Source organism: Schistocerca nitens, chromosome 2 (assembly GCF_023898315.1).
Source record: "Schistocerca nitens isolate TAMUIC-IGC-003100 chromosome 2, iqSchNite1.1, whole genome shotgun sequence".
Taxonomy (NCBI): Eukaryota; Metazoa; Arthropoda; class Insecta; order Orthoptera; family Acrididae; genus Schistocerca; species Schistocerca nitens.
Window position 1 is genome coordinate 613,070,461 of NC_064615.1, and position 13,170 is coordinate 613,083,630.

At 43.6% G+C, this 13,170-nt stretch overlaps 1 protein-coding gene across 7 annotated transcripts in view; it reads right to left on the reverse strand.

Moving 5' to 3' along the window:
* LOC126236697 (brachyurin-like) overlaps window positions 1-13,170 on the reverse strand; it is a 173,885-nt gene that overhangs the window by 112,370 nt on the left and 48,345 nt on the right. For 2 of the 7 annotated variants that reach the window (XM_049946208.1, XM_049946205.1), the window contains 2 exons: window positions 11,956-12,092; window positions 7,354-7,613 (listed from right to left, as the gene is read on the reverse strand). The exons of 3 other annotated variants lie outside the window; for them this stretch is intronic. In XM_049946208.1, the coding sequence (XP_049802165.1) occupies window positions 7,363-7,613; window positions 11,956-12,092 (388 nt within the window). In that variant the 3' untranslated portion in view covers window positions 7,354-7,362. Of the gene's footprint in view, window positions 1-7,353; window positions 7,614-11,955; window positions 12,093-13,170 lie in introns of those variants that run through there. 2 more of the 7 variants (XM_049946207.1, XM_049946204.1) reach the window with 1 other exon arrangement.

The following is a 13,170-nucleotide window of genomic DNA, read 5'->3' on the forward strand; positions in this document are numbered from 1 at the left end:
GCATCAGTGCAACCGGAATATGTGGACGAGATGACTGGCGATTGTATTTTGGGACCAGACTTTCTTCCAAGTCTCCTAACAGGTGTTCCTAGCGGGTGACTTTGCCTCTCCTGCTGAAAGAAGTGCCACTGATGATTCGAGCCGGCCGAAGTGGCCGAGCGGTTCTAGGCGCTTCAGTCTGGAACCGTGCGACCACTACGGTCGCAGGTTCGAATCCTGCCTCGGGCATGGATGTGTGTGATGTCTTTAGGTCAGTTAGGTTTAAGTAGTTCTAACTTCTAGGGGACTGATGACCTAAGATGTTAAGTCCCGTAGTTCTGAGAGCCATTTTTTTGATGATTCGAAGGGATGTGGAACTGCTGCATGGTGGTGGTCCAACCCACTTCGCCGTTAACGCCTGGACGCATCTCAGTCATGTCTTCCCTGGCCGATGGATAGGGCGAGGGGGTCCAGCCGTGGCCCGCTCATTCACTGTATCACAACCCGTGCGATTTGTGGTTATCAGGCCATCACAAAAGTATTCTGTATGCAGAGCCTATTTCACATGTGGATACAATGGACTAGCGTTTTCATGCTGCCTGTGACACTGTTCAGATGCAGCCTGACCGATGTGAACGTGTCAGACAGAACATGCTACGGCACGTACACTCATGTGTTGAGGCACATGGAAACAATTTTCAGCACATAAAAATGGTTCAAATGGCTCTGAGCACTATGGGACTTAACTTCTGAGGTCATCAGTCCCCTGGAACTTAGAACTACTTGAACCTAACCAACCTAATGACATCACACACATCCATGCCCGAGGCAGGATTCGAACCTGCGACCGTAGCGGTCACGCGGTTCCTGACTGTAGCGCCTAGAACCGCTCGGCCACCACGGCCGGCTCTTCAGCACATACTGTAACTGTGGCTGCATAGTAAAGTGCAAAAATGATGCTTTCAGAGGATGACGGTACATACCATTTTCCCTCATTTATTGGTTTCGTAAGTAACACATTTCCTAAGTTTGTGTGGAGCCAACCAAGTTCGAATTAACATTTGAAGTTAGTGCACGTTCACAATGAGCCTTGCCATCGCTGGATTGCTTTTGCAGAATAATATTCGTACTCTATGACAGTCCACGATAACGTTTCTAACCATATAAATACAGGGTGTCCTTAAAAGTAAAACCCGATTTTAACTTGTAATAATATTGAGACAAATGTCATAAGTTAACTGAAACAGCGCTAGATGTAATCGGCATGCTCTAGAGTTTAAGAAAAAATCCGCTAGATGTCGCAAAGAGCACTGACCTAGAGCGTGCAGACAGTCTCGCGCAAAGTAAATGTTTTTTGTCCTGTTTCGCAAAGCAAGGTTTACGGACCCTACTTTTTTTGAGGAAGAAATCGTAACAGGACCATCATATCTTGCAATGCTACGGAACTGGTTATTCCCACAACTTGACTCTAACAATTTCATCTATCACCAAGATGGAGCACTACTGCACTGGGACAATAACGTGCGTAGTTTCCTCAATGCCAACGTGCCTCAACATTGGATAGGGCTTACAGGACCGAGTGACCAGGCTTTACACTCTTGGCCTCCAAGGTCCCCTGGCTTAACACCATGTGATTTCTTCTTGTGGGGATATGTTAAACAATGTGTTTACGTTCCTCCCCTACCTCGTGACATTGATGAGCTAAAAACCAGAATATCACCTGCTGTAGCTTCAGTGACAGAAGACACCTTATGCTCAGTTTGGAATGAATTCGGCTTTTGACTAGATGTCGTCCATGCTGCCAATGGAGGACATATTGAACATTTATGATGGATTTTTATAAACTTCTGTCTTTTATGAGTAATTTAGTATGCAATTTGATTGTGCTCAGCCCATCTTCCCAATAAATAATTCTATTTAAAATTGAGTCATTCTTTTTGGGACACCCTGTAGTAATGTTTCTCACGAATGGGTACTTCTTGTAGAATGACGATACTGATTTTTCCGCTGATTTTATATGTAATTAATTACACGTACGAATAAACGGAATAATTACTCACTACTGATCTATTAATCGACGAAAACACTTGCAAACTCATATCATAACATGTGCAAACCAGTTATCGTGCCACTCAGCTGCACGCAACCTTTCCTACCGAAACCCGAATAGCGACACCTAGTTCGTTTCCTGGCGCTTGATCGGTAGCGCTTAGGCATTGTTGAATGAAGACAGCAAGACAGTATCCTAAACCTCCATCTACATATATATCAACACTCTGCGAACCAATGTGAAGTTCATGGGAGAGGGCAAGTTTCATTGTAACATTTATTAGGGTTCTTTCCATTCCGTTCAGGTATGGAGGGCGGGAAGGATGATTGTTTAAATGCCTCCTTGCGTGCTGTATTAATCTAATCTTGTCCTCATGATCCCTATGTGAGCGATACAAAGGGGTTTGTAATATATTCTTCGACTCATCATTCAAAAATGGTTCCTGAAAATTTGTAAGCAGGCATTCTAGGGAAAGTTTACGTTTGTCTTAAAGCGTCTCCTTGTCCATTTTCTTCAGCGTTTCTGTGACACTCTCCCACGCGCCAAACAGACCTGTAACCATTCGTACTGCCCTCCTCTGTACACGTTCGACGTCCCCTGTTAGTCCTATTTGGTATGGTGTGACTCACCTGTGCAGTATACTAGAATGGGTCGGACGAGCGATCTTTAAGCAATTATGTTTGTAGATTGATTGCTTTTCCTGAGTATTCTATCAATAAAACGAAGTCTACCACCTACTTTATCCACGACTTAGCCTATGTTTCGCTCCATTTCGCATCCCTGCAAAGTGTTACAACCAGGTATTTGTATGACTTGACTGATTCCAACAGTGACTCCTTGAAGTTTTTCTCGGTTTTTGAAGTCTGCAGCTACTCATTTCAGAGCGTCACAGCAAGTTGCCAATCTTTGCACAACTTTTAAATCTTATGAATATGCGATTGAATATCTATGCAGACTCTGTGGGATAGTACTTCATTACAGATAGCTGCATCATCTGCAAAAACTCTGACGTTACTATTAATATTGTCCGCAAGGTCATTATTATACAACATGAACATCAAGGAACCCAACACACTTCGCTGGGCCACACGTGAAGTTACTTCTGCATCTCACGATTACTCTCCACTGAAGGTAATCTCCTGCGTCATTCCTACCAAAAAATCCTCAAGTCAGCCACAAATTTCACTTGACCCACAGAATGATCGTACCTTTGACAATAAACATAAATGTGATACTGAGTCAACTTGTTTTCGGAAGTCAAGAAATATTGCATTTACCGGACTGCCTGATCCAAAGCTTTCATTGTGTGAAGTGAGAAAATGTTTGGATTTCACATGATCGATGTTTTCGGAATCCACGCTGCCCGTTGGCATGGAGGAGGTCATTCTGTTCAAGATACCTCATTATGTTTGAGCTCAGAACGTATTCTAAGATTCTACAACATACGGATGTGAAGGACACTGGGTGATAATTTAGTGGATCACTTCTACTACCCTTCTTGTAAACGGGAATCACATGTGCATTATTCGTACTACTTGGCCCGCTTTTTTGTTTGAGAGATCTGCTATAGGTTATAGTGAGAAGAGGAGCTAACTCAGCGTCAGTGTAGAATCTACTAGGGGTTTTGAAACCATTCCTGCAATCACATTTATAGCATTATACAATGCTAGAACAAGTTTAACCTTTAACTCTAAACAATGACCTCTCAGACCCATAATTCATTTGAACATTGAGTGTGGCAGCACTGCAAAAAACCACCCTCTCTTTTTCAGTGTCTTCGCTTTAATGCATGCTGCGTGTAAAGCAACATTCAGCAATCAGCTTAAGTCTGTCAGTGTAACGATAAAGTATATTACTTAGAACTGAGTGCGGAATAGGTTGCCTGTTTGACCGCACGTTTCGCACCACTTGTAATAATTAGATAAGTCTAATAGTCTACATGTTTCTAATTAATGCTTACTTTCATATCAATTGATTTTTCAGAATTTTTGTGTCACAGCTTTTTATTTTATGTGTGAATTCATTAATTTTTAGCTATATCATGGAGCGATTTTCTAGGAGCTGATGCCGACTTAATTTTGTGGTAGCTGGTGGTCACCATGAAACAGTGTGTGAAACTAGTGAAGAAAATGCTCCACTGGAAGCAGAGCCACTTGTGCCCTGTACCACAGAAACTATTCACAGCAAACACAGTCTTTCATCACAAAGACAATCTCAAGTGGGTACGTTAAAAGTCCATTAGAGCAACAACAACGCGTCAAGACAACATTTTTAAAGGAGGAATACTTGGACTAAAATCGCCTACCAAATCTAGAATACAGGAGAATTATTTGATGACGACATGTTAGAGGTACACCAATTGACAGAATGGAAAAGAGCAAGACGTGTATCAAGTGTAGTGCGTCAGAAAGAAGGAAAAGGGCGTATAAGCAGTGGCGTAAGTGCAGCAAATGTGGTCACCCAATTTGCCTGAAACGTGGTAGGGATATGAGCGTCGAGCGTGCAAACATTCTGCGAACTAATATTCTCAGTTCATTTTATTACTGCGTTTGTTTACTTTTCTGCAACCTTTTTAATTGATACTCATAAACACTCATAAGCATCGTGACTGGTGTTCATTTTAAATATCGTAATCAATGAAGTCTGCAGAAGCGCTGAATAGTATTTCATATCCTTATAATATGGAATAGTTCACTATTCACTTCACCTTTATCAGCTAATCTCGAGTCATGTGATAAAAAATATTAAGACGTTTACAAGACCGCACGTTTCTAGTTACACATACACTATGTGATCAAAAGTATCCGGACACCCCCAAAAACATACGTTTTTCATATTAGGTGCATTGTGCTGCCACCTACTGCCAGGTACTCCATATCAGCGACTTCAGTAGTCATTAGACATCGTGAGAGAGCAGAATGGGGCGCAGCGCGGAACTCAGGAACTTCGAACGTGGTCAGGTGACTGCGTGTCACTTGTGTCATAGGGCTGTTGGCGAGATTTCCACACTCATAAACATCCCTAAGTCCACTGTTTCCGACTGTTTATTTAACCAGTATGCTTACGTAAAAACACAGGGTATTTTAATAAAAGCATTTTGGATATTTATGCTTTCAAATTTTGATTTTTTAATTTTACATAGAATATTTATTCTGTTTGTTTCGTGTGTTGACTCTAAGACAAGCACTGTGACATCACACACTGAAGCACTCTACACTGCACAGTATAGAACATCATAGGATAGCTTATTTAGCACACAAACTTAAGGACTTAAGTTTTATAATGAATTTTGGTAAAAGTTATTTGTTATACAGTTATACATTTTCAGACGGATTTGACGACTCTTTTTATCAAAAAGCGTTTTCATAAACATTGTTCAGGTCTACCTTAAAACAAAGACACGCACGAAAGTTGAAGAAGAGGAGACAGTTTACATATACGAGGGTATTTCGGAAAGTAAAGATACACCGTACGCCAGAGGAACAGAAGAGTTTTGACGAGCAAGTTGGCAACACTGGTGTTAACCTTGAACCGTTAGCTTTCTCCTCGCGGTCGTTTGGCAGTTGAACGTTGCTTCTGGTTGGAGTAGGTGGTGTTTAAAATGGCTGCGGCGATTCAGAATCCTGCCAAATGCCAAGTGCGCTCCGTCATACGTTTTCTTCATGCAAAAGGTCAGCGACCAGCGGATATTCACAAAGAAATTTTTTCTGTTTATGGGAACATTATGAATCGACAAAACGTAACGAAATGGTGTCGTCATTTCTCTGAAGGTAGGACCGATGTTCATGACGAACGAAGAACAGGTTGGCCATCTGTGATATCTGATAACCTTCTTCAGAGAATGGAGGAAGCAATTCGTGCGAATAGACGTCTCACATTGAAAGAATTGCATCAGATCATACCAGATGTGTCAATGACAACTCTTTATGACGTTGTGACTGTCAAGTTAGAGTACAGGAAATTGTGTGCCCGTTGGGTTCCAAACTTTTAACGGAAGAACACAAAAAGAAAAGGATGGGCTTTGCACTCGACTTCCTCACACGCTATGCTGAAGCAGGTGACGAGTTCCTTGATCACATTGTGACAGGTGACGAGACGTGGGTTTATCACCATACACCTTAAGCCAAGCAACAATCAATGCAAAGGCGCCCTTCGAATTCACCAAAAGCCAAGAAATGCAAAACGTCGATTTCAGCGAAGAAAGTCATGGCTTCTGTTTTTTTGGACAGACAAGGCATTCTTCTGTTCGAAATTATGCCTCCTGGAACGACAATTAATGCCGCTGCATATTGCCAGACTTTGGAACGTCTTCGAAGGGCAATTCAAAACAAATGCAGGGAAATGCTGACAAGTGCAGTGCGCTTGCTTCATGACAACGCTCGGCCTCACATAATGCTCGTAACCAAAGCACTACTCAAACAATTCAAATGGGACGTATTGGACCATCCGCCATACAGCCCGAACCTTGCGCCCACCGACTTCCGTGTCTTCCGTTACCTGAAGTTCCATCCAGGTGGAAAATAATTCCACGACGATGAAGAGATCAAAGATGAAGTTGAAATGTGGTTCCGACAACAAGTGACAACCTTCTATGGCTGTGGGATACAAAAGCTTGTGCACCGACTTAACAAATGTTTGGATAACGGGAGTGATTATGTCGAAAAATAACTAATAATCCAGTTAATAAGATGTAACTGACCTTTTCTAAATAAATTTTCTATTTAAGGACTGTGAGCCATTGTATCTTTACTTTTCGAAATGCCCTCGTACAACAGCAACAAACAAAACAGTTACACAGTACGTACATCATTTACGAAACTACCAGGCAAGTGTTACAATCGAGTTGCTTCTGGCTGCTTCCAAGATTAGCTGTGTGTGATTGGTAATGACGAATAGCGTAAGAACTTTTTTTTTGGCATAATTTGCGGCTTCAAAACAACATGGCTGCCTTCTTAAGTGCCGTTATCTATATGTTTCGTACATGGAACTGAAATTATGGAACTCATAAAGAAGTTTACAGATGAACTGTGTGTGTAATTGACGCATTCACACTCTGGTTGATTAAGGATCAATAAAAATGGTTCAAATGGCTCTGAGCACTATGGGACTTAACATCTATGGTCATCAGTCCCCTAGAACTTAGAACTACTTAAACCTAACTAACCTAAGGACATCACACAACACCCAGCCATCATGAGGCAGGGAAAATCCCTGACCCCGCCGGGAATCGAACCCGGGAACCCGGGCGTGGGAAGCGTGAACGCTACCGCACGACCACGAGATGCGGGCCTAAGGATCAATAAATTAATAAATAAGACACTTCATATACTGAATTATTTATTTGGGGCTCTGTATTGTTCGCAGTTTCTTCTGTCGAGGAATTTGGAAATAGCTGGTGATGAATGTGCTGCCTTTACGGAATGGCGATGCCGGCGGTACTTGAGATCCAGTCGAGGAAGTAGGTGACCCTGGTGAAGCCGGCCGGGTCTCCGCTCGAACAACCATTGCCCGAAATCCAGCTGACGACGGCGATCTGCGTGTAGCTTCCCTGCGAGCCGACCACCAGCGCGCCGCCGCTGTCGCCCTGAAACGTGACACAGTATAATCTCTGGCTGGTGGGAGCCCCAATCAGGTATTCCCCAACACAGTAAAGGGCCACTCACTCAAGATGTAGCGCTGTAGGTAAACACGTTCTAAAATAGTAACTCCATAAGTTCTAGAAATCGTTTCCCTGGAATGCAGCTGCCATTGTGGCGGATATTCGGTAGCTGTTCAAAAGTACCCGTGCGTGTCCACCACGCACCTTTACGTCGGCGTGAAACTGTGTGGAAACACTTACAGTCAGGTGTCTGAATGTATGTGGAGGAATGCTAGCCCAAAACTAGAGGACGTTGTGCTGTAGGACGCTGCAGTTTGAAGTAATGGAAGTCGACCAAAAAGTGTTCCATTGTGTTCAGGTCGGATCTCTGTGCAGGCTAATCCATTTCAGGAATGTTATTGTCCACAATCTATGCCTCACTGCAGCACCTTTATTATAAGGTGCATTGTCGTGCTGAGACCTGCATCGTCTGCTAACTGTTCTTCTACTCTATGAAGTACACGATGCTATAAAATACACTGACGAAAAAATGCTGCAACACGAAGGTGTCCTGCGACATACACGAAAACTGGTAGTCGTGTTTCTACATCTGAAAAACGATGTCTACTCAAATTTCGAGCTATTCGCATAAGAGTGCCACTAGTAGCGTCACTGTGAGCATGCAATTCGAGTTTGCTTTAATTACACGCTGTAAAGGTCGTGAGACTTAGTTACCTTTCAGATTGAATGTGAGTTGATTGCAGTCAGGGATGCCTTTAAGGCGATAAAGACGCCAATATCATCACCTCACTTAAATTGAACAGGGTCGTACAATAGGGCTGCGATAAGCTGAATGTTGCCTCTGCGATACTGTAGATAGACTTGGAAAGAATGTAGCCACTGTGCATGATTACTGCCAGCGGTGATCACGAGAATGTACAGTCGTGAGAAGAGCGGACTTGGGACGGCCACGTGGCACTGCCGGGAGGGAAGACCATCGTCTTCGGGGTATGGCTCTGGCGCGTCGTACTGCACATACAGCAGCAAACTGAGCAGCAGTTGGCACCACAGTGACACATTAATTACTTCAAGAACAGCCCCGGGCCAGACGCCTTGTAGCGTGCGTTCCACTGACCATAAACCGCTGCCATTTGCAACTTCATTGGTATCATGCGAGAGCTCATTGGAGGGCAGACTGAGGTATGTTGTGTTTTCTGGTGAAAGCCAGTTCTGCCTTGGTGCCAGTGATGGCCGTGTGTTGGATAGGAGGCGGCGTGTTAAGGGCCTGCAACCAACCTGTCTGTGTGCTAGATACACTGGAACAACACTTGGAGTTATGGTCTGGGGTACGATTTCGTATGACAGTCGTTATCCCAAGCTCCCTGACTGCAAATTTGTGGATTAGTTTGGTGATTTGGCCTGTTGTGCTTTCATTCAAGAACAGCGTTCCAGAGTGTGTTTCCCGACAAGATAATCCTCACGCACATTCCGCCGTTGAAACTCAACACGCTCTGCAGAGTGTCAACATGCTATCTTGGTCTACTCAACCAATAGATCTGTTTCCAATAGTGCACATGTGGAGCATCATCAGACCACAACTCCAGCGACATCTACTAACAGCACTAACATCCTGGTATTGGACGAACAAGTACAGCAGGCATGGAACTCCATCCCACAATCTGACGTGCAGCATCAGTACAACGCAATGCATACAAGTTTCCATGCTTGCATTCAATATTATGGCAGTTACACCGGTTATTAATGCTCCAGCATTTCACATTTACAATGGCTTATCTCGTGCTTACATTAACCTGCAATCTTGCAGTATTAATCTCTTACATCTACTACCTAGACAAGTGTGCTAGAAAAATTTCATTACACTACGTAATTTGTTGGTGTTGCGATTTTTTTCTTCTCAGCCTATGTTCATATCCTTCCCATCTAGTGTTTCCTTAAGCACAATACGGGCATCACACCCTAACAATACTCCAATACGATAACGCCACTTTCTCCGCACTCCACTGTCGGCGCAGACAGTAACATTCTCCACGCATTTCTCAAACTAAAATCCTCTTTCATCCGTTTGCTACAGGGTACAAAGTGATTCAAGCACTCGTTTCCACTCGTATACTGATGAGTGGCATCGCTGTTTGCACCTCCACAAGCGTTGGTTAGCAATAACTACAGAAATGTGTCGCTTCTGAGGAGCTGCTCGATAATTGTGTGCTCTGAGTTCGTGCGATTTTTTACGTCCTCCGCAATGCTCGACCGTTCCTGTCCGTCAGTTCGGTAGATCTACCTGCTTTGGTTCAGTTGTGGTTCTACCGTCACGTTTCCACTTTACAATGACGTCAACGACACTCGACTTGGGCAACTGGAGAAGCGTTCAATATCTCCAATGGATCTTCTCAGGAAACATCCAATGACTATTCCACGCTCGATGTAAGAGAGGTATTCTGACTAACCTATTCGTCTGTCATTGTTTCTCTGCTGACAACACGATACTCTCCACCTCCTTTTATACACTCGCATCCACCTGACATCCAGCAGTCAGTCCCGCATTACGGAGGGGTGTCCGGATAATTGTCATCAGATGATGTGGAACTGTGCCGAGTCAAGGTTTCCACAGCAAATATCTCATTTCCCTTTTCGCACCGCTGTCATATCAAATCGCGTTCACACTGACAATCGTTTGTTTCCATGTAACTGAATGCCTTTGCTTGAGCTAGATACTCATTCCTTATTGTAAAGTGTTATGGAAGTCTGTAAACACCCTCTACAGGTTCTGGGTGTGATGATGGTACAGATTACCAGTGAAGAAGATATGTAAGAATACTCGCTTCTTTGTGCAACAAAGTTTTGCCAGCACAGAATCTGGGAGACGACAAATTTTTATCATCGTGAGCAGACCATAATTGGTAAAATGAAATTTGGCATTTACACTTACGCCTTTTTCCTTAGTTGTTTCCTTACCGAAGTCCAATACCTGAAATTGATACATTTCTCTTTCTTTACCACGGCTAACAGTATGCATCCTCATCAAAGAAATAGAAACTTCCCTACCTATAACCCCTAGATGAGCTTATTACTATGGAAGATCTGCAGTACGTTTAGCTTCACACACAGTGTAGCCTATGAGGCAGGGCAAACTCCTACCGTGAGTAATATTAGCTCGGCATCGTGCGAACAAAAGTGTATCAGATTCGGAAATGTTGTTAACATCTTTGGACACCGAGGGTGCAGCATCAGCTTTTCATGAACGATGAATGTTGTGAAGTATTCCGAGGATCGTTGGTAATTCGGTATTGTGAATCATTCGGTGGAGAGGAACGATCTTTATGATTTCAGACCATGAATATAGTACAGATACGCAGTGCACTGTCTCCACTACTGTTCATCACTTTTATGTGCGATGGAATAAAGAACAACCAGAAAAGTTTTATTGAAATTAATGCAATTGGATTTGCAGATGATATCATGATCTGAGGCAAACCAGAAGAAGGAGTTCAGAACAGATTCAACGTGTGGAAATCAGCTCCTAGAATACCTTCATATTAGCGAGACCAAGGCAGAGGCGACAGCATTCAATATAGACGAGCATCACGCGATTGTGAGACAAGGACATCATCAGGTACAGTTTGTGGACGGTTTCCCGCACCTATATAGCATAATGTCCAGGGATAATTCGATTGATTGAAGACTACGAACAAACTTCAAAACGGTGCTGAGTTCTACCAACAATAAAAACTTCGCCATTGAAGCATGCGCCCTCACAAAGAGAGGCATCGAGGTTCCTGGCAGCGACAGCGACGCAACCTTCGCCGCCCAGCCACCGGACGCACGAGTGCCACGCACCCTGAGCTTAGGCGCCACCGGCGCCAAAGATCACCTTAGTAAGAGACTGCCCGACCGTATCTCTAGCCAGTTCCTACTGAGTTGTAGTCCAGTTCTGGCATAGTTGTCACCCAGTTGTCGAATAGCTCGGGTTACCAGCAGTCGAGGATAGATATAGTGCAGTCGTAACTTTCTCTACGAAAGTAGTGCATCAAACTGGCACCAAGACTTTCAGTAATGTATGTTTCTATGTAGTGAACTATTAACGTGATAACTTGTCCCTGCTTTGCTAAAGACTTTTATATGGATTTCAACAAGGACACTTTGTACCAAACTTAAGTGTAATAGAATATTACGCTGAGTGATGGTGTTCACTAGTTCTTTTGATTTCTGTCCCAGAATCCACGCACTGTCCCGACTGGACATGATACTCTTGGTGGTCAGACTACTCGGTCACTTCAGTTACCGTGTGGAATCAATATCTGTTGCAGTGAAAATGACAGTAGGTACTTACGTTGCAGGTGCTCTGTCCGCTGGAACCGACGCCGCAGAGTGTGAAGTCTAAGATGGGACCGCCGAAGTATTCGCTGCACTGCGTGTTGGACATGACGTTCAGTGTCGTGTACTGCAGCGTGTCTGGGATGACACCGTCTGGAAACACACAACACGGCCTCGTGTACCCCTAAATGCTTCCATGAGTGACAGCTTCACTAGATGTGCGAATGTTCAGTTTCCAAGAATGTACTTTATCATGTTACGTTACGGAATTACACAGATAATGTAATGCAACTAGTAGGTCGAACATTAAACATGTTCTATGTGTTTTGTATTACATGTTTCTCTTCACATACATAGATTTGTTGTAAACTTTTATTAGGGTAACAAGTGCCACATAATACTAGCATTTATTGAGGCATGTACTGGGTGACAATTATTGAACTACATGAAAAAAAAAAACCATGAGACATTGACCTTGCCGTTGGTGGGGAGGCTTGCGTGCCTCAGCGATACAGATAGCTGTACCGTAGGTGCAATCACAACGGAGGGGTATCTGTTGAGAGGCCAGACAAACGTGTGGTTCCTGAAGAGGGGCAGCAGCCTTTTCAGTAGTTGCAGGAGCAACAATCTGGATGATTGACTGATCTGGCCTTGTAACACTAACCAAAACAGCCTTGCTGTGCTGGTACTGCGAACGGCTGAAAGCAAGGGGAAACTACAGCCGTAATTTTTCCCGATGGCATGCAGCTTTACTGTGTGGTTAAATGATGATGGCGTCCTCTTGGGTAAAATATTCCGGAGTTAAAATAGTCCCATATTCGGATCTCCGGGCGGGGACTACTCGGGAGGACGTTGTTATCAGGAGAAAGAAAACTGGCGTTCTACGGGTCGGAGCGTGGAATGTCATATCCCGTAATCGGGCAGGTAGGTTAGAAAATTTAAACAGGGAAATGGATAGGTTAAAGTTAGATATAGTGGCAATTAGTGAAGTTCAGTGGCAGGAGGAGCAAGACTTCTGGTCAGGTGAATACAGGGTTATAAATACAAAATCAAATAGGGGTAATGCAGGAGTAGGTTTAATAATGAATAAAAATATAGGAGTGCGGGTAAGCTACTACAAACAGCACAGTGAACGCATTATTGTGGCCAAGATAGATGCGAAGCCCACGCCAACTACAGTAGTACAAGTTTATATGCCAACTAGCTCTGCAGATGACGAAGAAATTGAAGA